We start from the raw sequence: 26,223 nt of genomic DNA, 5'->3' as shown, positions 1-26,223 counted from the left end.
TCACATTTTATATCTCATCTATAGCTATCTATATACGTGTATATACGTACATATATATATATATATATATATATATATATATATATATATACATATATACATACATATATATATATACGTATATATATATATATATATACACACATATATACACATATGTATATACTGTGTGTATATATATATATATATATATATATATACATATATATACACATAGGATTTTTTTTGTTGATCATTCCATACATAATAAAATCAAAAATGCTTCCACCAGCATGTTTCTTCGTAAGGTGTTCTTTTGCATCCCACTTGCATTAGGGATATTTCAAGTGTGTTTTTGCACAATGTAATGTTTTGCTATGTAATGTAAGATTTCTGTCTGAGCAAAGTCATAACACATAATATATGAAGATGGGTGGTTGTTAAGCAGCCACTAGCTGCCAAAAATCCTTGCAGCTCCTTCAGTGTTGCTGCCAGCCTCTTGGCACGCCCTGACCACTTTTCTTCTTGTCCTTTCAATTTTGTAGGCTTGTACAGTTACTGTTGTTGCATATTTTCTCCACTTGATGAAGACTCTGTTGTGTGACATACGGTATAATGCCTTAGAATTTCATTTGAATCATTTCTTCTGATTGATACCTTTGAACAGTGTCATTCCTCTGATACTGTCTAAGTTTTCTGCAGGACCATGGCTTTTGTTGTAAGATGTGACGACAAAAATATCAGGAAAAGCCTATTTGAACATCTGAACTTTAATGGGGCGTTAATCAGAGGCATTCAAATTGTGGCAGGTGTTAACAGAGTTTGAATGTTAATTCCTTAACAAAACATCCCCAATTATCAGTGGGTGCGCACAATTTCAATTTGACTTCCCCTTCCCCTCATGTTTTTGTTTTCTTAAATTGAGTTCTACTAATTATTGGGTCACATTAATGAAAACAAAATCTATATGATTCATTATGGTCACGAAAATGTGACAGTTGAACAGGGGTGTATACACTTTTGGATGGATGGATTCTTAAAAATATTTCACACACATATATACGTATATATATCAAATCGACTATATACCATTTATGTACTCAACATAAAGCTCTGTAGAAATGTACTAATCATAAACAGCACCTAGTAGCTGTATTGAAAAGTACCAAATGAATCCTTTAGGTTAACTGTACACTTGATTATAACAAAGTAGACAAATCGCAAATGGTCTTACTGTCTCACTGACAGCCCGTTGATATTAAGGACACATTATGCCGGAATATTCCCTCAGTTGTTGACGCACTTATTAGAGAGCGTAATGGAGATGTTAGAGGGTTCCGATCACAAAAGGAGGAGTCGCGTCAATGATATAGACAGAAAAAAAAGAAAAAAAGGATTCTCTCGAGAGCAAGCGAAGAAGACGAGAAAAACGCGGCCGTCTCCATTTCCGCAGAGTTAAAAGGTGGCCCCTGTACAAATGAAACTCAATTTCACGCCACATTATCCCTCCCTGTTCTCTTGCCTGCCTTTCATTTTCATTAAGACCAGAGACAATCATAAATTAATAATTACTGCCGAATGTCTAAGCGCAGGCCACAGTGCTGCAACCATCACCCCCCCCCCCACCCTGGCGGACCCCCCTTCGCCTCCTCCCACACTCGTCGGCTCCATGTTCATGCTTGCAAAATGTTAATTTAGGTAATGTGGCCGTGGCCCTTGTCAGATGAAAGTGTTTTGTACCTCGCCTAATACATAATGGTCCATCTGATTAGATGACACCGGGCCTATCAGACCGTCCTAATGTGCACACGTGCAACCTCACCGCCTCCACATTAATAGCGTTGAACAGAGAATTACCTCTTGTGAGGCTAAAGCGTGGATTATAAATAAAACATGGGGATCTTTTAAAGCCTGAAACAAACGTGGCGTTTTAATAGTCATGTAAACAAAATATTTTCTTTGTCATTGTATATGTGTAACTAATTGGGTGGTAGGCTTTGAAATTTACATGTGGTATAAGTGTAACGTCAAAACCATGCTAGCAGATATTAAATACAAAATTTAACTAATGAAAGCATTTCAAATGTATATTACTTTAATTTAATGATTGTTAGTTTTTATTGTTTTGACAAATGAGTTAATTGTAAGTTTTTAAATTTAATTGTAATTTTACGATTTACTTTTTCATTTCTAATTTTGTTTTAGATATATTTTTTCCCTCTGATTCCTCTTCTGTTAAATTTAGTATTATATTTAAAACATTTTTAAAACACTGCACAATATTTTAACTTATCCGTTATTTTTTGTTATTTGTTTTTACTTATTTTTTCAATATTATTATTACTACGACTACTACAGAACAATAATACTAAAGGATACCGGTATAGAAATGTATTTGACCACAGGTATCTTGCCTGAAATTTGGAAAGACCAAAACAAATAAATACGATCTTTAGGATTTACTCAATTGTAATTTGTAATGTTGCGCATGATCAAAATGTGTTTAACAGTTTCTTTCTTTGAGGACTAGAGGAAAACATCACATCATTCCAAACATTTTAATCATGTGCAACCCCCTGAAACTTGTTTTTTTCCCAGTGCGTCGTGTCAATCACCTGATCATTGTGGTGATGCAAATCCGTTCAAACCGATTGGGATCTTGCCTTGGTCGCAGCAAATCAACCCTGAAAGTTTTTAGGAAATCCGATGACTTACTGCAGCTTTATTTTATGCCATAAGTCATATCACTTCAAAGATCTAAAGTCGAATTTCTCCCAATTTAGCATTGTCTTCTCGGTGAAGCTCAACTTTACTAGCAATTGGATGAAAACTGTTGGGACAATTTTGCCTTTGAAGGACCCCAAGAAACGGTCACAAAATTGTGTTGTCACCCTGTGTGACATGGATGTAGATGATGTCTCAATGAGAAAACCAAGTAAACAATGGGTTGCATGCTTTGAATATGCAATGAGTTGCATGTCCCTAAAAACTAAAAAAAAAAGCAACAACAATGCACATTTGGTATTTAAAGTGTTTGTGCCTCGTGGTCAAATTTGGAGCGAGTCGCGTTATTACAAAATGTGCACTGATATGAAACATGTAGCTGCGGGGCCCCCTGAGTGCATTCACCACGTAAAGAGAAATAAATATAATATCACAGCACACAGGACGTGAGTACAAAAAGCAAGTGAAGCACTGAGTCATTAAATGGATGACTTTTTTTTCACTTGGGGGGGGGGGCATTCATGACTGACCGCCCGTTGTGTGTCATATTGCTCTTTCAAGGTTGGTTGAAACTTAAACCTTATTTTGCTTCAAAAAAAATAAGAAGGTTGAAATAGTGCAGTCCTTGAATGTGAACAATGCGCCATTGAATTATGCAACAATCAGTCAATTATTCATTCGGGCGGCTGTGTTAAAGCCGTGTTTTAAAAAGCATGCAAAATGGGAATGGGCCCCAGCATGCTGCGTCGACACTTTTCACTCAGAAATGCTTACAGGAGAAATTTGTCTCTCCATGTCGATTTTATATTTCGTGTGCATTTTAAGAGCGGGGAACTGTCCCCGTGGACTTTGAATAATTAGTCATGATGAGAAACATAGTCATTGGGAAAACAAATACAACAAAAGGGGATGTAAAATAACACTGGCCAACAGGAAAAAAAATAAGCATAATCGGCTTTTTTTGTCGTCAATTAACATATTTTTTATGCTGATTTAAAAATGTCTATTTTTTTTCCTGTTTTTGTATATTCCTTTTTTCTTGTTTTTAAGTTTGACCTTTGAAAGCCTGCGCAATCCAGATTTGACCATGTGTTGAAATTGATAGCTATGATGTTCTAGAAGAAAATTCCACCTGTTGCTAAACCCTTAAGTCATAGACATTACTAAATATAGTACAGATTAAAGTTATTATATTACTATTATTTTTAATTTTGTTAAGCACACGTGCATGAAATGCCATTAATAAAGCCGCCTTGTCGTGCCAATGCTGACACAAAAGTGAAGTCATTACAATCAATACTTGAATGGAAAAACACCGAGCGTAACTTCTGGTGCCGCGTAACGACATATCCTTCAGCCTCTGCGCGAAGTAACTTTGAAACGTCGTATATCAGGAACCTTGTAGTTTGATGCGGCTTTTACCAATTCAAATGAAACAGAACCGTACCTATGATGAGCGTATGAAACGTGGGTGATGCGTTTTGGCCAATCAGCGTCATACACTTGAAAGAACACAGGGAATAATTTATTTACAGTCAGCTTGGTCACACCCTCATTGACATACCGTGTGGGTCGCCAATTAGCCTAAAAAAAAACACATACGGAAGTCAAAGGTGCGCATCTCTGAAACACTCCGAAAGGATAAAGGATTATTTGTATACATTTTCTTTCACTGCTATACATAGAACAATATGCTCAGTTATTTTCTACAGCACAGCATACCTGTATTTTTTTTTTCTTTTAAAACAACCTTCCCACCCCGTACGTACATAGAAAAAAGAGAGGGCGCACCCCCTTTCTCACGCTCACATGGTTTTATTGTCAACATTATTGGAAGTACAATGAAGAGATGATTTTGAGAGGGAGAAACAAGAAGCTATATAAGTTATCAGTGATAAAACACACACACGGGTAGCTTCTTTGTCTGATTGGAACACATACGCTCAAAAGTGACATCGGGTTATTTCTATAAGAATATACACACATGTTTAAAAGTCTTTCAGGGACAAAAGTTCACTTTTTTTATCCATTGGGATACCAGGAAGGTCATGGGGGGAAAAGGTCTGCACAAACATTGACGGACTGTTCTTGAGTTTCATATTTCTCTTTTTAAAAATGAGAAAGGAAAAAAGGTGCAGATTTTGAGGACTCAAAATCATCCAAAATGTACAGCAAAATTCCAAGAAATATCACCTCTGTTACAAAGATTACGGTACGAGCGTACAAGAGGAAAAGTCTCCAATTTGAAACTTTTTTTTTGTGGTGGTGAGGAAAACCCTACGTGTTTGTTCAGCACAATATAGGATTTATTATTAAATATCATAATTCCGGGACAAACATTTACATCATGCCTGCATGCTTTCTCAACAAAGTGGCAGCTATTGGAAAGATTGATGGCTCAGGAATACAACAGAAAACAAACCCCCAAAAAAGAGAAGTTTATATAAACGGTGGTATTGTTTGCCTATTAGTTCTACTGCATGACATTATATATACACACATATCATATCAATCTGCTCCAGTTGTCCTATGACTGTTAGCATTGTATGTACAACAATGGTAGAAAGGAAACTTGATTGTATTCTGTAGTCATCTAAGAAAAAGCATTTTCATCTGGATATTTTTTTTCACAATTTTTCCCGACTTCTCTGTCTCAAAATTCAAATTTGAAATATAAAAACAGGCGAATTCATGTCACTGGTATTAAAAACAGCGGTTGGATGAGTTGGTGCCAACGTTTGACTGTGCTCAACATCTATGACCCGAAGCTGCTTTTATTCCCGGTCGAATCGAGCTCAAATCCCCGGTTTAAAAAAAACTTGGTCTTATTCTACATTCAGACACACCTTCCTCCAGAATTCCCTTCAAGCAGCAGCTCCACGTTGTCCCAAAAATGAAATCACTCAGGAAATGGACTCTGGAGAATCTTTTCGATCCTTTGTTTCCATTTTTTTAATTGCCCTTTTCCCACCAAGTTTCCTTAGCTATTAGTACATCACTGCGGTTTTCAGGAAGAGTCTTCCATCTGCAACACAAAGATGCCACCGGTGATGCAGGATGAGATGGGTCACAGACTTCAACACTCTCCAAATCTCCAGTGTAGCAGTTTTCAAACTTTTTACACTTAAATTCTTAACCCTCTAAGTACCACTGTCATCAACATAAAAATTTTGTCCCGTATTCACTGGCAACAGACAAGAGGGTAGAAAAAAAAAGAAGAAAAGAAAAAAAACATGTATATATATATATATATATATATATATATATATATATATATATATATATATATATATATATATATATAATATATTATAAATATGTAATAATAATAACCATCATAATAACTTTTGTTATTTGTGTTGCGTGCACCATAGACAAGGATCTGCACCCAAATTGACACGTGCAATTTGACTGCTTGGTGATGAAGTTCTGCCTCCGGAAGTGAAAACATCCGATAGTTACCTTCAGACAGCGCTAACCTAACGCACTTTGTCTATTTCCTACGAGAACGTGCTCATCTCGGAAATGTCGCGGCGGTAAAAGCGTCTGTCAGGAGGCATGTCAGATGTTTATTACCTTTCCTCTGGCGGAGCAGCGCTACGTTAATGCCTTTAACGTGACGTCCGACTCTACGGCGCCGCGGCTAAATAATTCAATACTCAAGACAAAACGCCTACAAAGACATTTAGCGACGTCGGATGTTAGACTTGACGGAGGACATGACAACAAAGTCATATAGGAGCTTCAAATTATCCTTAAATTAGAAAATGAATTTTTACTGTATACCAATATGTTATTTTACAAGAGTTTCAGTTCGATTCACCATAGTTTGGAACACAAAAATGTTGTGGTTTGAAGAAGATATTTACATATCTCCTTTTATACAGCTACATATTTTCTATAGGCGTAATTCTCGTGGTAAATATTAGCTTATTTGCTAATGTCTGCGCAAATGTTGAAAAATCACATGACAATTTGTTCTTACGAAATAGCCTCATTAAAACACGTTAAAACTTTAGTATTTCTACATTCAAATTGAGATTGAAAAAAAAGTTCATTAAAAAGAATACATATTTCATTAGACGCTAAATAAAACAAAGGGATTTTTTTCGGCCTCTCTCAGCATTAAAAAAATCCGTTGAAAGATTAATTAATACATGTAAATTATGCAAATTATGCCCGTGCAAATATTTTATGAAGACAATTAAGGGATTCATTAATTACACCCGTTTTTTTCCCTCCCTATTGTTTGCTTCAGTGAGATTCATTCATTTAATTTTTAATTTCAGTTGAACTGTTTTGATGTTGAATCTCGTAACAACAACAATGACGGCACCAACATGAAAAGAACTTTGGAGATGGCAAACAGCAAAAATATTCATGACGGTGTTGGTGGTGGGGCTGCCCCACCTGCCAAAAGAGCCTTGCTCCCTCTTGGAAGCCATTCAAAACACAGCAAAAAGCAATTATTAAACACCGACTGTGTTCATATTGCAGAATTAAAGAAGTGTGACAAAAGACAAATAGAAATAATTAGTTTGCTAAAAATTACGCACTCATTACCCCCCTGCTCCCACCTCCTTGAATCCCTGAGTTAGGAGAATATACCAACACATTCACTTTGCTGATACGTCGCTCTCCCCGTTCCTCTTTATTTAGTTATTTATTTTCCTCTCTGTGTAATTTATCAACCTCTTTTTTTTTTGTTTGCCATTGGAGGTTAATTATACAGCCAGGCTGGCAGAGTAGACCGCAGGAGGAGACACGGGTGGGAGACAAATGGTTCTAATTGAACACAAAGCACAAAAATGATGCGTTTTATTGAGTTATTTATTTGCAATGGAACCTGACTTTACTGTGCAAGTGCTTTATTTTTTATTTTTGCATGTGTATTTTTTTTGAAATTTTTAAAAAAAATTCACATACAAGTTGCTCCTCAGTATAAGTCGACCCCCCCCCCACCCAAACTATGAAAAAAAACGCGACTTATAGTCCGGAAATTACGGTATTTGCTGTTTTTATGGTCATTTTGAAATGCCACAAAATAATGCCCTGTCTAATAGAAAAGTGGAAAGGAAGTAGTTGAAATGACAGAAATCTTGACTGAGAGACAGCTATGTATTTTAGGGAGGAGAGTTAATCAATTACACAAACAAACAATTTGTATAATATAAATTAAATAACAATGGCTGCAACCATAATGGCTAATAACTATACATAAAAAAGGAAACATTTGAAATAATTTTGATTTATCTTGGTTTTATTATTCCGTGTGAACACTTATCTGTACCTGCACAGTTGAAGCAAGTTGATTTACTTCAGCTTAAGACAGTTTACAAATTTGCTATACGGTTCTATAATGAATTTTGGATGCATGCGTTACCTTTGCATTTAACGTGTAAATCCTGACATCAAACAATGAATGAATGACATTTAATTAAAAGAGGAGTCGTGGTTTCTTTCCAATGTGTTTGCCCTTTTCACAAATCAAACTTTTTGTTCTGCGGAGACGAACAATTTCCACGTCAAATTCCGATTAAAGGTGCAGACCCGCGCCCCGAGGCATCTTAAAGCGACTTGTCTTCGGCGTGATAATTGAGGATGTTTTAGCGTGGTGCTTTGTGTGTGCGTAAACACAGATAGCAGACGGCCCACTGAGGTTATCACCGGTGTGCGCCCTTCCCCAAAAAAAAAAAAACGCCCGACCCTCCTTTTCGGCCCCGGAGGCGAACAAACAAACAAAGCATTAAAAATGCACAAGGCTTATTCATAAAATGGATTGATTTGGCCTCTTTTATTGCTACCAAAGGGGAGATTCCGACGCTTTTGGTGGTTTTATGACTCATTAGTATTTCCTGAGCGGTAAACAAACGCGTCTGCTTCTGCAAAGAAAGCGAACACACACACAAGCGCCGTTTGGTGCTTTTGACTGCATGGAGATGCTTGTACCCTTGGTGGAGGTGAAAGGGTTACGTGTTTGTTTTGTGTCTCACTATTTGTATTTGTTCCTGGTATAAGGCCCAAACTACAAAATTTACAGCGAGAACAAATCCTGATAGCGACCTTTTAGCACAAAACATGAAGACACGATGTATAGATTTAGCTCTGTGGTTTTGTTTGTTGGATGTTGCAGTACACAAGCAAAGAAGTAAGAATCAATTCGAATTAGGTATATTTGTTGTTTGGTGATGCACAACGGAATTGTTTTTCTTCAACAGCAATACTATTCAAATGCTTAAGTTCCATGAACCAGAAACTAGCCTGGTAACCAAACAAACAAACAAACAATGTAAATGTTCATTCGCCCCTATGCAAAATGAAATTGGTAGTGTCTATCCCAAACCTCTTGAGTTTTCTGTTTTTGTTGATTCACTCATGATGGATCTCTTAACCCCACATCAGAATGCAAATGATGGATTTAAAGTCTCAAGATCATTCTCCTCGAACCAGGGAGAAGTGTCCTGGCTATCGTATTGACAAATTGTTACAGGGATTTCTCTTCTATATTTGCAATTTAAGTCATAATGGAAGAAGAACAGAATACAAACGGTAGAGTTCTTTCCATCTGATCTTAGTTATTCTCCACGAATGAAGGATTAACCTGCTAACTAACGTACAAACAAACAGAAATGAGAAGTGGCATTTTTTTTTTTCATTTTTGTCCGCATTTTAAATTCTTACCTCACAATGCTAGTGAGGTCAAGAATTGAAGTGGTACTCTTTTGCGCTAATGTTATTCTTATTTTAGTTCATCGTGGGGTGAAAAACATTAAAGTAACGCCAGGATGTAAAAGTGCTTTGTTCAGTTCTATTGAGGGCTATTGTGTTATTCCCCCAAAAGCATTAGCCTACGTTGTCTCTAAAGGGAAACAATGATCTTGACCCAGTACGGTGGCCCAGATGGTGAACAGCGATGGCCCAACGGCGGGCACTCTAAATGTGTGTGTGTGAAAGTGGAAAAAGAAGAAGAAAAAGAAAGAGATTTATAGTCTCATCTGAGCCCTTGTACCTTGTATTGTCCTTTCAGCATCTGTTCTTCCGCTGCTGCGGTCGCTCTCCATCTCAGGGGTCAGAGCATCTGCGGCAGAAAAGAGATCAACGCCGTTAAACATCCTGCCTGCGTCCGGCCGCCGCAATGTCAGCAGTGCCGGCGCATCGCTCACGCGGAACGAGCAGCGACGCCTCGGAGCCTTGCGGGCGAATGCGAGACATACTTTTGCTATAATAATCTGTTGCTCGGAGTCACTCTACCTTAAAACAACAGCTACAAAAGCGTTTACGATAAAGCCTGAAAGAGTCAAACAAAGACATGCTGTTCTTCAATTAGTCACCAGATGCGTCATCCAATTAAACGCCTCCTTCAAATTGACACCTTTATTTTTTTACACCAGTGGGAAATTATGAGTTGCGGCAAATGTCCTCTTTCAGAATTCAATCTTTTTTTTTTTATTCAGTTACTGACCATTGAGGGAGCGCATGCTGTCGGCAGGCGACGGCTGCTTGAGAGTCTGCTCCGCCTGCTCTCTCCTCTTGGATTCGTACTCCAGAGCTTCTTGCAGTTTCCTCTTGGCCTTCTTCTCCTTCTTCAGACGCTTCTGGATTATTGCTAAAGGGGGGGGGGGGCACACTGGCATTAAATACGCTCTTGAATGTATTGTACAATATAAATGGAATATTTCTCCATATAAGTAATAAATCAAATGCATATTAAAGTGTATTTTTACATATGTCCACAAGAGTTGGAATGGTTCAGGCACGCACACACAGATTTGCTTACCTCTGTTCTTCTGCTCCATGGCCAGCTGCTTTTCCAGAGTCTCACGGAGTTCCCGTTCTCGGAACAGCTCCATCTTGAGCTCTGTCTTCTCCAGCTGAACCTGCTTCTCTTGAGCCCGCGCGTTGTCGATGGCCACCTTCAGCAGGCCCTGCAAACATGCACATTATAGAATATATAACAACTCATACCCAGCGGCTTTTTCTGTATTTACTTGTCATTATATGGAAGACAGACTAATGTTTTAACCAAGCGGAAACCAATAGCTGCTGGAGGTAAGCGGAGGCCCGGCCGAGGCGAGGGCGTGGAATAAGAGTTAATGCAAAAAATAGACACATCTGATCGGTCACTCATAGAATTCATTTTTGTCAACACTTGGAACCACAGCTCACCCAATATTAGAAATACTACCTGGGACTAGTATAGAACCGAAAATCATGCCTGGTACCAGAATAGTACTCGAAAAAGTACTTGGTACCAGACATGGTACCATAATTGTTGTCTGGTAACTAGAAGAGTGCCCACTACCAGAAAAAGGACATGGTGCCAGAAATATATCTGAAATGGAACCAGAAGTAGCACCTCATCCCGGAATAGTAACTGGTAGCAAAAAAACAGTACTATGGTAATCAGTGGTATTACAACAGTACCTGGAATAGAACTGAGTGGCAGAAATTTTGCTCAGTAGAATAATCGTACCCTGTATCAGACAAGACATAGTACTTGTACCGGACAGTCCCTGAAATCGTACGGTAGTGAATAAAGTGCAGCTTGCGGTTCAGCATCAGCAGATTTACGTATTTGTAATGTTTTACCTCAATATTTTTTAATATCGTATTGTTTTTAAACCAATTCCCTCATTTTCATTAAATTAATTTAGTTATTATGTAAAATGTACATTTAATTTTCAGTCCTACTAGATTCTACTTAGAATAAGTGCTATTGTAAATGGATGCGATGGATGGATGGATGGATGGATGGATGGATGGATGGATGGATGGATGGATGGATGGATGGATGGATGGGCAGCATGACAAATTCTACCTGTATGTTGGTGAGGAGGGTCTCTATTGATGACAGGCCGTCCGGGAAGAGGAAAGGCGAGGGGAAGCCAGGAGGCAGAGTCGGTCCAGCCAACGACAACCGCTCGTAGCTGTCTCTCGCGGTTGGCGTGCACATCAGGTTATCATCTGGAAACAAAGTTAAACTTGATTAAGTATTCATCCACCCATCCATTTTCTGTGTCTCACTAGTAAAAAAGCAACTACAGCAGAAAATATAAAGAGGAAAGCCCGTGAGGTGGTCCGATTTCGTTTGATCATCGAACTTCCACTGTCCTAATAGAAGTTTCCTCCTCTCCTCTCGTCACCTGGAGTCTAATAAACACATTGCAGTGGCCCCTGTGAGATTCCTTTGTATTGCTTTTCCTCAACATTCCAGCGTGGGGGCTAAACACTATCAAGATGGACATAAATCCCAGCTTCCCCCATTTAAGAGATGTCATGTGTATAACAAAATCACAAACAGGCTCGCCCGCCTTGACCCCCGTGAGGCTCGCGCTTCTTTTGTGCTGGCACGCATACGACTGTCTGTCAAACCGGTAATGACATCATCCTCGTCTCATCGCGAAACACGGGGATATAACCGAACCATCTGCCGTATAGCCTCGTAAGGAGGATGGAGAGGGTGGGGAGGAAAAGACGGCGCACACATCAGCCATGTTATTTTTGTCCGCCTTAAATGGAGAAGATTTTCATTGATTATGAACTTATTGACAATGTATTATTATTGTTGTTTGTAAGAATACTTATTTGTTTATTATTTAAATAATATTATTTATTCAATAGGCACACAAGAAACCATACGTACAATTTTAGAAATCATGTAAAATAGATTTTATTGTTACTAAGCAAGTGCAAAAAAACGGTTACATTATCAATAATGTCGGTTTTATGGCTACTCTAATATGGGTCAAAACTTAAATGAAAAAAATCAGTATCCTTGGATATTGTCTTGGATACTATGGAAAAAACATTATCATTGTGAAATTCATTACCTGTAAGTTTTCTTTTTTGTTTGCATTTGGGTTAGTGTACTTTTTATGTCTCATTTTTATGTCATTTCATTTTTTTTTATCACTTTTTGTCAATGTATTTATTTGATAAATATATTATTGCTATCAATATTATCTTTGAAATTGTGGAATTGTTGAGTCTTCAAGCAAAATGGCATTACTCTACTGCAACCAGCAGAGGCGCTGTTGATTCGGTCTCAGTGAGTTCAAGGATTGTAAAATTGGAACAGATCCAAATCAAAATAGTTCAGTCTTGGTGAAAATGTACGCTCGCTGAGTGCCACTCTAGATTGGAATGTGGACTTCAGTGTTCGTTTGTGATTGTGTGGAGGAAGAACAGTGCACAAGCTGCCTATCCCTCCCTCCCTCCCTACCTCGCTCCCTCCCTTACCAATCCCCCACCCCCCCTCCCATCAACATTCAAGCGATGCCAGCCAAGAGCCAGGAACAGCTGGTGCTACATTAATTAGTTTAAAGTATTTATTTCGCCCATCCTCAGAGCAGATTGAGCAAAAGCATTGGAGATTATTTCGAGCATCTGCAAAATGCCCTGGAAACATGTCGGGCGCCAAAAAAAGGAGCGTTAGGATTCACAGTTTGGGCTTGTAATTTGGATTTTGAGTCCACCTTTCCTGTGGAGAAGGCGGTGAATGTCCGTGGAGGAAATAAACAACCTTTCTGCTTTTATTCGAGAAGATGGAGTGTGTGTCTGTGTGAATAATTAGAATGGGTGTTTGCCTCATGGATTAAATGTGTTCATAATGCGACTTTGTAGGAATAATGGAGTTCTAAGTTTTAAATTAAATATATAAAAAAAGTTTTAAGTTCTTATTCTGTATTATTTGCCTTAAAGACACTCTCCAAAAATGTTGAAGGCCAATGTCCAAAGGACAGAAGGCTCAACTACAGTAGATAACATAAAAGCCTCCCATGAAACAGCGACAATAAAGCTAACCAAAGATGAGTCAGACTTTACTAAGTATTGTAGTTTTTTGTACAATGGCTGCGTCCAAACACTGAATTTGTCGCCCACATCCCGTAACTTCTGACATGCCTCCGCCAAATGCTGGTGTCGAAATTTTCGCCGCCCTCCAATCTAGCCTTCAAATCGGGCCTTCGTTTCCATGGAGACGGGCCCTGACACTTTCGTAGCCTACATTGCTTCACTCTTCTACGCTCGATTCCGCTCGTTTGTGAACGCCAACAGCACGGCGGTACATTCTGTTAAGTCCCTCCCCCCGTCTGACACTGGCTGCTGATTGGCTGTTTGAGAAAACTCAAGGGCGAGTGACAGATTCTGCAATTCTGTTTACACTCCCAGTGGAAACAGGCATGGCTGAGGTCAAATTAACTGAGGGCCTGTCCAAATTTGCAACTATTTATGCGGACCCAGCCTGGATTTGTTTGGGTTTCCAAAAGTGGACACATCTGGAAAAGCGAGGACTTTCTGTCCTTTTAAGTAATGATTTCCTCCGTGTGCAATATGTGAAATAAACATCTTTTAAAGTAAGATGAAAGCCCCATTTCATCTCCATAAAACACCTAATGAAAGATCAAAACATCGCAAGTTGGCGGGCGTTCAGGTTGATATAGTCGTCGCCCAGCTCCGATAAAATCACCATGTCAACGAGGGACGTTAGCAGACCTCTGGGAGAGCGGGCTTTGTAATTGATTCGTACCGGTGGCACTTTGTCGTCCTTATTTCGAGCTGGCATTAATCATAAATCATCGCTTTAACAAACTTGGGCGTCAGGCTTCCGCCGGCACCCTCAGCTCGACACAATGTTGGATCACAGAGAATATTTGATGGCTTTGTTGCGACGGGGAAACAACCTGTCACGCTGTGGGAAAAGCAAACAGCGCGTTTTGCTCGACAGACTCCGACGAGCGTACAAGCGCTTCTTGTCAGATAACATTTCCACCATGAGACGAGTTGAAGGAAGGGGGAAAAAAAAGGCAAAATAAATGTAATGAGATCAAAACACGAAATGGCCTAATGGAATTTGAACGTATAACCCAGCAGATCCGCATCTTCTTCTATTCAGCACGCTTCTTGGATGTAAACCCTGGCATGCGCTGGCGTGTTTATTCCTCACAATCGCTTCACGAGCGCAGTCTTCAACTTAATTACAGCGAGCCGTCGGAACGGAGTGCTCTGCTTCCAGGTGATATTTCTGCAGGGCTGGCGAGGCTGCCAACAGCAGCTGTGACGGCGGCGGCGGTGTCCAGGCCCGACGCTGTGAAATACCGCCTGCAAAAACGGGGCCGGTCACCCCGACGCCCCCACTCCTCCTCCCCGTTCCTGTCACCAATAACATTTCACGCACAACTGTTTCGCCGGATAATAGGAGCCACAAATAAAAACGGGGACGCTGTAAATACAATGCATTGTGAATGAAACACCATAATTTAAATACCTCCACCGCAGCCTCCATAACTCCCTCCTTTCTCCATCTTCCTGCTTTGAATAGCTGCAGAGGGAGTCCTTGACAGCGTGCAAGCAGTGATGAATTACCTATCCAGTTAATTTTCTCACTCCTCCACTGTTGTGCTGCTAAAACACTAGGCCAGGCATTCACTTGGCTATAAATACATACCAAAAAAATATAATAAATATATAAATGTGAATCACTTGGAGGGCTATAGACTCGTGTCCAATTTACATGTGATTATATTTGTGCAGCAAGCAAGAACTTGGACCTTAAATTAAAACAATATGAAACCCCCCAAAATTACATGCTATTACTTATGATTATAAAAATAAATACAAAATATGTGAAGTTGCTTTTATGGAATGCTATGTTGTAGCATTTGTGATGTGAGAGGCAAATGAATAAAATAAATAAAATAATATAAAATGTGACCAGATTTATTGTACATACATCGCATATCTAATTTAGTTGGTCATGTTGCTAGAATATATTTTTGCTGTGATTGAAGCCTTTCAAATAATAATAACAACACCAAGACCACCAATAATAATAATAATAATAGTTATTATTATTATTATTGTTATTATTATACAAAGAAAAGTATGTGTGAAGGTATGCATACAGGTTATTAAAGCTAAAATGTTGCATAAAATATATATTTAAAAAAAAAAAAATCATATAAAAAGCAAAATAAATCTCAAAGTTGCACATAGGCCTATTTATTGCACCTTTCAAAATACAAAATTAAAAAAAACATGTTTATGTGATTACATTTGTGTATTATGTAGCACTTGGGACTATAAATATAACAAATGAACAAAATAGATAAATAAATCATAGGCTACATGTGCATTTTTGCTACGTAAGCAAGCAAAAATATGCATTAAAGTGGCCTAATTTTTTTTTTCATTGTGACAGAAACATACTGCAATCTGTGGCAAAGCCAGAGGAGGAAAACCTTGGGAAATTTAGCCGCAATCTCGGGATAAATAGCTGTAATTGACCTTGGGAGTTGAAAATGTGCCATATGTTTCTGGTTCCTGTGTTTGAAAGCGACTCCCTCAGGACATTGCTGAAGCGGGGAGAGGGAGGTGAGGAGGAAAGACAGACAAAGAAAGAGGGGGGGGGGGGTGGAGGAGGATAGTTAAAAAGACAGAGGAGATGGATGCGTAGATGGCGACGGCACAAGAACAGAATGATTGAAATAGTGACAAGAGCAAGAGAGGGAGATAGGGCAAAGGTACACTGGGCTGGGCCAGTCAGAATGATATATTGACAGGTGAAGCTTTTGTCCTTGCGAGTGCCGCTCCTCCCAGCAGGAGATGCTTAAAAAAAAAAAAAAAGCAGCCGCTTGTCAGCACGGACTCCTCACTGCACAATTACATTGGATTTGCCTAGCCCCAGAACCTCCTCCTTCAAATGGACCAGTTATGACCTCTCGGACAGCCATTAGAGGCTAACGCGGCGCTGATTCCACCTGCACTTAAAAGCAATGGATTTGGAAAATCTTGTCAAGGGGAATCATGTGTCTGCCGCTGCAAGTGCAAGCGATGCAGGCAGGAAAGAGGAGTTGCGTGCAATTTGAGCACTTAAAAAAACACGAGACTTGCTTATCTTGCAATTGCTGTCTGTACTTGAAAGCGTCTTTCAGGCTAAGTAGACTCAACTGGATGGCCTGTCTAAATGGATGGATATGAGCAACAATATTAATCAAAGCAAACATGCTTGTCTGTGTATTTCGCTCTACTCACTATCGACAACTTACAGATAGAATTTCTGTCCATCCGTTTTCAACACCGGGTTGCTGGAGCCTATCCCAGGTGACATTGAGCGAAAGGCAGACTACACTCTGAACTGATGATATTTTAGTCCATCTAGGTGCCCAGAAAGAACCCAGACTGGTCCCTGAGCTGAAAAAGTTCTGCTTCACTTGCAAAGTGAACAAAGTAAACATGCTGATAGATGTATGCGGAAAAAAAAGCAACCACACAGTCATTAGACACACACATACATGCACACAAACACACACAACTAATGTGGTCTCATCACATTGAAGCTAATTTCCTTTTCATCACGGAGAGAGGAAAATGAGAGTTTGCCTCATCCCTGCTGGGGGACAAAGTCAAGGGCCCCCGGTCGGGATTGGGCTCGATTAACAGGTAACATTTGGCACTCGCTCTCTTATCGCAGCGTGAAAATCAAAACGCGGTGTTTTTTTTTCTTTTTTTACCCCCCTCTCCCGTCGCTTCAAGATGAAATCGCTTGGTGCACAAAGCCATTTAGAGAGCGGGAGGAGAGAAGGTGAGCGGGATAATCAGGCTGGCCACTGGGCCGTGTTTTCCTAAATGCTCTCCAAAACATTACTGTGCACAGGCATTAAATTAGCGGCGGCCCACCTTAAAATGTTGACATTTAACGTGACTTTTTGGAGAGTGACACCCTCATATTTTTCTCGTTGGATATCATTAAATCTCAACTGCCCTATGGCCGTGCCTTTCCATTAATAACCCATTCCGACTGTTGCCTCCTCCCTCCTTCTCTCTCTCTCTCTCTCGCTGGCTCGCCACATTGTTAAAGTGACAACTCCATTGCTTTTGCTTTAATAATAAATTGAATCATATTCTCAAAGCCGCATGAAGACAGAGAAACAGATGGACCTAATAAATTCTTTAGTGTCAAGTTACAAAAGATGCAAAGAGAGAGCTCACCTAAGTCATGTCCATCACCACACACTAGCATTTTGGAAAACATATAGTTGGTTTGTATGTTTTTGCTAGCAAAGTAACTTTAACGTTACTGTTTACCGCAGCGTATTCTTAAATTGAATCATCTCTCTCTCTCGCTATGCTCTTGGTTTTTAAATACTTGTTAACAATTTTTTTTATTCTTGATTTTGTATGCGTTATATTCTGTATTTTTTTCCCCCTTTTTTATGCTTTTTTTAATCATTTTTATGTAAAGCACATTGAGTTGCCTAAGTGGACTTTTTCAGTGACTGTCGAGAGTGTGCTGCACGCCCAACTTTTGCAAAATCATGTCTTCAAGCCATTTAACGTGTTCATAACAGTATTGGTGTAGATATGGACTCAGCATCAACGGGATGTACTCAACCATTCACGCTGTTAATTTACATGCATGCATAAAGCGCATTATTGCGTTAAGTGGCGGGAGAAGGCCCAATTATAATCAACTTAAAGAATCTAATCATGCATGAACACCGCCGTACAGACAACGATCCACCCTTGTGTTCCGCCGTGTACATGAGGTGTGGCGCTACTAATAAGAGCAGATTATGAGCTACAAATTGAACTTTAGTGGCGTGCGTTTAAAGGCGGAGGATACAAGCGTGTTTCATCATTCGCTCAGTCAGAACTAAACAGCAAAGACGTGCGAGACAGCGGAAGAGGGAAGGTAACGAGGGATCTGCGTCGACTTCCAACTGGGAGGAAGATATCTTGTCTTTTTATGTGGCCCGTGTCATATTTATTGCATAAAGGTCAGAGTGTTCATTTGTTCAAAGTCAGCATTTTGCCTCCCTCCTATCCGCCATGTAATAAATGCAGGGGGCTGTGTCATTATCGGACCTACGAGGATTTCAGGCTCGGCCGACTGTGATGACTGCATAAAAGCGTGCGGGACTTTTAGTTCCCGCCTTTTCCGACGAGCTCTTAAAGCCAGCTTCGATAAAAGGTGGCCCTTTTTGTGGAGGGAAGTTAGCAAAAAGGTTTTAACTGCGATCCGTAACTGTCTGCAAGATAACACTACAAAAGGAACTAAGAATTACAGTGGAACATCTGAGGTCGCGCTAACAACAACATTCCAGCCTTTATTGAAGCAGTGATTTAGATTGCGGCCCACTGTTTATTGACACAAGAATCCCAGAGATTAAAATTGATTGGCCAGTTTGCCTGACTCATTCCCATTTCCGAGGGGGATCATTTGTACTGTATATGCCGCTAATCTCTGCGTGACCCACTAATCATCCAGCCATTTATTCCTCACTCTTTGTTTTCTTTGCCTTTTGTTTGCCATTTATGAATTCATTAGAGCGCCTCCTCGCGCGGCTTAACGTGGAAGGTGACTGGGGAGTCCTGTGTGTACCCGATAGCGCCGTCAGAATACAACCAACATAAGCGGCAATTACACGTTGCTAATAATTAAGCATTCAGACTAAATAAACAAACAAATGAAAGAGAAAATCCATAATTGTCAGTTTTTTTTAATCAAAGTAGTATTAGTGGTATTCTGGAGTTAGGAGGTTACAACAACCTATTTGGAAGAAACTCTGTTGCGCAATAACTTTGCTTTTCTAACTGTGAGAGCTATTCCCCTGTTTTTCAATTTTCAAAATCATTCACTCCCCCGCTTTATAGTTAAAAGTAGAGGTGTCAAAAATCGGTTAGCGGACAAAAAAAATCGATTATCAAATCGATCGCCTTGCATTTGAATGATCGAGTAATTAACGAGAGACAATGTTTTAACAAAAGTAATTTGTCCAAATCTTCTAATTTCAGACTCTCAAAATGATTTAACTGATTTTGCTCATCCTTCAAGAAAGCATACGGATTCATCTTTTGTGTTTCATGAAAGCAAGATCTTTGCAAACATACGTACATTTGCACTTTGTAAAACAAACTTTCCCTGGCATTTCTGATTTGCTGCAGTTTTTCGTTTGTTTCAGCAAAAGAGCAAAGTTCCTTTGAGCCTACCCAAACACATGAGATATCATTAGAAAGGCCGGGATGTCCACTGCTGAGCACACCAGGACTTAGGGTAGCTCAAATGAGTCAAAAGCTATAGATACTGAAATCAAACTTTGACTACAATGGACACAAATGAATAGACTGCGTCTCAGGAGTGCTGTTTGACTTTCAAGGGTCTACCCATGAACAATTGTGGTGAACTTAATCGGCATGTTTTGATCAATGTGAACAAGAGAAGCAAATCCCTCATAATTGTCTTTTTTATAGCGGAACAAGTCTTAAAAGTGGACATATAGCCTCGCAATAACTGTTTTATCTTCAACATGTCTTTGCCGAGTTTCGGCGTCCACTGGGAGCAGCTCCGCTGGCACTAATCCATCCTTGTACTCGACTTGGCTTGCTTTTTAACGACGATGATGAAGACATGAGCAAAAAGAAGAAGAAGAAGAAGCGGAGACTTGAAAAGGACTGGCTTAGAACAACACTTTGCAAAGACGGATGCAAATCCATTAGTCGTTTCACAGTTATAAAAATACTTAAGGGGCCCTTTTAATCGTGGCAACGTGTTAAACGCGCGGAAATCTGTTTTGATAACATTATTCATAACACCGGCTTTGCTCGTGTGAATTAATAACACTTCATTTTCAGACGCTCAAGAAAAGCTGGCACGGTATTTGCAGCTAAAGAGATTAATTTTCAAACACCTAATTGACAGACTGGGGTTATACAGGATAAGCAACACACTCTATAAGGCAGCAGCTGCAAAGTCAAGGTGACTGGAATACTGAGGAAAAAGGCTTTCATGAGAAAAAAAAAAAAACAGAATAGAGAGCAGAAAGGGAGGGAGTGAAGAAAATTAGTCCTGAAGCACTTTTCCACCACCCGCCCCCTATTCTTCCTCTCTTTATTAGGAATGATTTACTTTCATGGTGGAAGGATATAAAAGCTCGAGTATAGCCGCGTAATTATCGCTGAGTGAAAATTTAGAGGTTTGACTCACAATGTCCTCAAGTCGGCTATCGAGCAGACCGCCAGACGATAAGAGAGGCCGCCGCGCTGCGCTCCCGGCATCGCATTGCCGGCGTTTTTTACGAGCCCTGCCAACGAGGAGCTCCACTCGCGAGTCTGTAAACAGGACGGGAGCGCTGCGAACGAGCAGGGCCGCTCGCTGTTTACCTTGGCAAGCCATGGCCTCAGCGTGTCGGCGGCATCCCTTAATTACTGTTTACATGCAAATATTAAATTATACAAAAAAGACCCCCTCCCTTGCATGAACGTCTCCAAAAGTACAGAAATACATATTCAGGGTCAACCTTATCTGTCCGAAACAGTCGCCACAGCCAAGATATGTATTGTTTTGAATCACAAATTTTTCCGCATTGTACATAATCTTCATAATTGCTTAATGCTGTTGTCCAAGGGCGTCGGGATGGGAACGTGCTGTTGCGATCTGCATAATAGCAGATGCTCAGATATGTAAAACTCACCTTGTGTACTCTCAGGGAGCAAGGATAGCAAAAAGAATAATAACACAAAAAAAGCTTGTTAAAAACACTTTGGTGCAATTCCCTCGAGAAGTTAAAGTGGCCGTCAAGTCCAAAAGTTTGTTCACAATATGTTCAACGTAGCCTCACCAGTCAAAACACTGCTTTGATAAATATTGCGTATGCAAAATATTAAGTAGCAAAATCATCTGTTTTTATCCATGTCAGGGGGTGGCTATGTTGCCACTTGCAGTCGACTGCAAATGACATCACATTTTGTTGTCCGTGGACCTATATAATATAATGGATATATATATAATATGTCTTGTCACCGTGGGATAGTAGGAAACGCAATTTCGATCTCTTTGTGTGTCTTGACGTGAAGAAATTGACAATAAAGCAGACTTTGACACCTAGGTGCTTAGGTAACGACCAATCACGGGTCACTTGTTGTTGAAAATTAGACATTGCACTATAAATCAACAAATCACGGGAAAGATTTTCTCATTTGCCAAAAACATGCATGTTAGATTGGTCAAAGACTAAATTGTTCATGTAATTTGGATTCCGTATCCCCATAATTTTAGATCCACTTGCATAAGCTAATTTGATTCCATATAGAACTTTTGATCCTGTTGTGAAATTTGTTTGATTGTATATTTATGTGTAGTGTGACTATTTTTGCCTATGTAGTCCCGATTCTTTTCATATATGGGCATTTGAGCAAAAAAAAAAGAAAATATGTTACGACACTCTGACATTGATGCTATGCCTATCATCAAAAGTTTGACGTGTTCAGCTCCTTCTCTTCATTTACGCTGACTTTAATGCTGCGTGTTGTGTCGGTTCATCTCAGTGTCCTTGGCGCTCGCAACTTCAAACGGGGTGCTGACTACCTGACTTTTTTTTCCGGTCGAAGGAGGCGAGATCATTAGCCATCAGAGCCCCTGAAATGTGACTTGGCAGACAATAATGCTTTGTGATCAAACAACTTGTCAGTGCGTGCCGTTGAAATGAAAGTGTGCAGAAAAAAATAATTCAATAGAGGATCAATCAAATTTCTTCTTGCACCATGTGAGCAGGAATGCTGATAGTGCAAGAGTGGGGACGCGGGAGTTCATTTGGATATTTGTTCTCCGCTCATGAATGTTCCATCGCGTGACACCATCTCCTCACTAATCACATTTCACTCAGGTGGGTGGTGGTGAGGGGAAGGGGATGCTTTTAAGGACGTTGAAAAGAGAGAGGTTCTTTTTAATCTTTGAAATGCCTCAAAAGTGACAGAATGCTCTCTCCTGCCAAGACGGAGAGCGTCGGATGGGGAGATAAATATGCTGTGGTCAGCTAAGTGTATCTAGTGAGCAGAGAGGCAAATTTAATAATGCATTATCATTCACTGGCGAAGGTGAAATCTGCCTGTCCATCAGGAGGCTCGGCCCTGTTTCATGTTACCCTTCAGTGCAAATGAACAAGTGCTTTACTCAGCCAGAGCAGAGATGCACACGAGGCAGTGCAGAGAGGCCTCGCTAAATATGAATATATCAAGAAAAACAGGTCGGCAATCAAAGGAATCATTGGTGAATCGGAAGATGAACGATCAAGCGCCTCCATTTGGATTTGGAAGTTGTTTGTGCACCTTTGGTGATCTTGAGCCTTTTTTCTCACTGGGCAGATTTTGGACTGGTTATCTTCAAAGGTGCTTTCACACTAGCAGGTTTTGTTTGAATGGAACTCTAGTTAGACATATGTAAACACAGTAAATGAACTCTGGTCTAAGACTTACTGCAAGACACACTTCAGTGTTGCTTCTAACGCACTCTAGTGTGACTTAATGTGAAATTAGTTGAGAGCACCTTAGTAAGCCAGGACTTTTTTTTTTATATGAATAGCAACAGGTGGATAAACAGGTTCATTGTACCTTCTGCCGTCTAATAGGGGTGCCTTTCTTTTGCCTGTCACTATATAACGCTGGCATAGATAAATGGACAAAGACGTATTTGCAATTAAGAATTGACCAGAAACATGTTCACAACCGCTTTTGTCCATATGGCGTTAATCAACAAAACCTGAAAAGTTCTCTTGTGGGGCTTTAAGTGGAATTGGGGATTTTTTCATCAGCATCCTTGATGACCTGCCCTGGCACACTCGTGTGTCATTTGTACCTTGACCTCTGCTCCCAAAACCTTGTAGTTCAAAAACAGATAGCACTGGCAGCTAACAGAAGGAAGCTGTGTGCTTTTGAATGCTCAAAAATCGTTTTGGGGATGAAACTTCTGATTAGACTGGTGACACGTCTTTGGTTTTAGCAGGATGTCCTGTTTACACTGCGGTGTAATTTCTTTTTTTTTTATTTTATGCTTATCACCTTATGGCAAAATTCCTTTGTGTTTACATTCTTGTGACTACTAAAAGATGCCATGGCACATTTGGGCATCAGACTCCTGGTTTTGGTTTCTGGTGGTCAACAATAAGTAATCAGTCACTTCTGTAGGGAAACATTCTTTTTTTTTGTTACAGTTTCCCATACACAAAATCAACCCATACATTTAATCACTCAAAAAATATATTTTTCTGCACAAAGTTGAGCAAAGCATACGTACATATTTTTGTTATCATATAGTAGGTTATGTTTCTAAAACCCAAACATACTTCATATATTGTTGTGTAACCATCACACAATCAGTTTTGTATCTCAAAACACATTAGGCAAACCTTTATCTGCCTCAATCTAAGCAACACACTCATTAACCATCAAATAATGGTATAATATTTTTAGCTTGTTATTCTAGCCTAGCGGCGACTAAACAAAAAAAAAACTGTCTGACATTTCAGCAACTCTTGAAGATGGGTGTAACTTATTGTTGGCAAAACACTGCCCCCCCCTCCGCCACATGGAATTCACACGTATGGTTCGAAGTACATGCATATGGCTGGCATTTCAAACACACTCTCCCAAAGAAATGAAATGATGTCAAGCCGTTTGATGTCCAGAGTGGGTTTTACAGCCAAAGGCTTTCAAATGTCCCCCCTTGTTTGCCGAGGCTACCTGCTGTTTTCACAAGACAGAGGCTCTTCTCGTTTGAAGCTGTTCAATTAGTCACATGTGAGAACTTTATACTTTAAACAATAAACATCATCTAATCTCACTATCCTTTTTTATTTTCATCCAGAATTGTTTTGGGGCCCAAAGACAGAAAAAAACAACAACCTAGGACCATCTGGCTTGTCTGCGCTAGGTGACAACATCGGAAAAAGGCTTGACAACAAACAGCCTTTGTCCTGCCACTAGATGACATTGCAACATCTTTTTGGGATTCCTATTTAAATGGGGACGTTTCTCCGGCGTTCCCGCTGCGCACGAAATTAATTGAGCGCTCGGCCAGGATCGTAAAGATCAAACAAGTGGGGGCGATATCATTAAACTATCGGAATGCTATCTCTAAACAAACCAACGTGACAAACGGGGCCCTAATTAAAAAGCTGGCCATAAACAAAGCCTCCTGAACAATGGTTTATTTTATTCATCTAACGCATCGTGTAATATCGTTACAGTTCACTATATCTATCATTAATTTTATTCCCTTCACTTAAAGCTTTTATTGGAATTACTTTGGTTATTAGTTAGTTCTTAATGTATCGGCCGGTGGTGGCGACCATCTCTCTTATCTCGCTGCATAAACCTGTGCATGTTATTCAAATTGCCTCATTTATTATGATAGCTTCCTCATGTAAATTGTGCTGACTGCTCGCCCTTGTGCAGTCCTCATTAGACTAATGAAAACCTTCAAACGAAAAAACTAAACAAGCTGCCAAATAAAAGGTTCCGGGGTTATTATGAAAATTACAACTGTGCGAGCGGCGAGGAGCTCTCTTCATTAATTCATGCTCAGCAAATTGCTAACTAATTTGGTTGCACTCCTCTGCATTAATGGGTTATTTCATGAAAAACTAGAAAAATAAATATATTTTTTTACCCCATAGTGCAAGACCTCAGAAGAGAGCAGAATCCTAATAAAGTCTGGCGACATATCGGGAATTGACAACGCCGAGTGTGTAAAATGCGTGAGGGTCACCTGGTTGGAATTGCTCTTGGACTGTTAGCCCCCATTCGTCTGTCTTTTATAGATCCCTTGTGTCTATTTTCTGGCCACATCTAAACTAAACTCTGTTAACTTTGACTATAACCTTGACCCGAACTATACTGGGACACATCTTTAGATCACAACTTAATAGAGGTGTGTATTGAGTTTGCACAAAAGCGAGAAACAATGTTTGATTAAAATCATTTTTCTTATTATTTTTTTAATACAGAACTAGTATTTTTTTTGGTGTTTATAAAAACTACACATTGAAGCAAGTTTTATTGGGTTATATTATGATTATTAATCTAATCACAGTTTTTATTATTCCTCAAACTTACATTGTTTTTAAAATGCCCATAGCCAATCAAAAACATTTATCACATTGCCCAATATGGTTTCGAACATTATCATTATTATTATTATTGTTGATGTTGTTTTGTTATTCTATTTGATAAAATGTTTTTAATAATTTTGTTGAAATGGTAATGATCAATGAAAAGAGTTTCAGTTGGAGAGAAAAACGTTTTTTCACACCGACAGCTGCTTTTATCCTTTCGATCTTTGTTCTAAATGTGCTACTATCTAAATGTGGTATATCATTACATATACTGTATCGTTAAGAAAGCTACACATTATTTTATTTGTGTCTTACTGGTAGTAGACAAAGTTGGACATTAAAAAAAGAATAATAGCATGTCATCTGTTATGTCTTCCAAGATTTATACCATTGCTGGATTAGGAGGATCTGTTGAAAATACACACACACTTTTGGTGACCCATAAATTGTGTTCATGATCCTGCTAATTATTCCGATGCACTGCTTCACAGGCTGCGAGTGAAGGGCTAATAGTGATTTTCATGTCAGACTATTCAACAGGGAGCAAAGTGGATCCCGGTGATGATTTCCACAGTGGTTCTCGTATCATTATCACCTCGCCCCACCCCGCTTCACCCTGAGCACAGCATCACAA

At 39.5% G+C, this 26,223-nt stretch overlaps 1 protein-coding gene across 3 annotated transcripts in view; it reads right to left on the bottom strand.

Moving 5' to 3' along the window:
- Nucleotides 1-4,206: 4,206 nt before the first annotated feature.
- Nucleotides 4,207-26,223, bottom strand: part of dachd (dachshund d) — a 111,634-nt gene continuing 89,617 nt past the window's right edge. For all 3 annotated transcript variants that reach the window (XM_037239938.1, XM_037239935.1, XM_037239937.1), the window contains exons 7-11: nt 11,522-11,667; nt 10,481-10,628; nt 10,166-10,309; nt 9,713-9,781; nt 4,207-5,728 (exon numbers count right to left, since the gene is read on the bottom strand). In XM_037239938.1, coding sequence (XP_037095833.1) covers nt 5,691-5,728; nt 9,713-9,781; nt 10,166-10,309; nt 10,481-10,628; nt 11,522-11,667 — 545 coding nt within the window. In that variant the 3' untranslated portion in view covers nt 4,207-5,690. The remainder of the gene's footprint in view (nt 5,729-9,712; nt 9,782-10,165; nt 10,310-10,480; nt 10,629-11,521; nt 11,668-26,223) is intronic.

This window comes from Syngnathus acus, chromosome 21 (genome assembly GCF_901709675.1).
Source record: "Syngnathus acus chromosome 21, fSynAcu1.2, whole genome shotgun sequence".
NCBI classification, from domain to species: domain Eukaryota; kingdom Metazoa; phylum Chordata; class Actinopteri; order Syngnathiformes; family Syngnathidae; genus Syngnathus; species Syngnathus acus.
The sequence above is the reverse complement of the archived record's forward strand: the minus strand, read 5'-3'. Positions and strand labels throughout refer to the sequence as shown.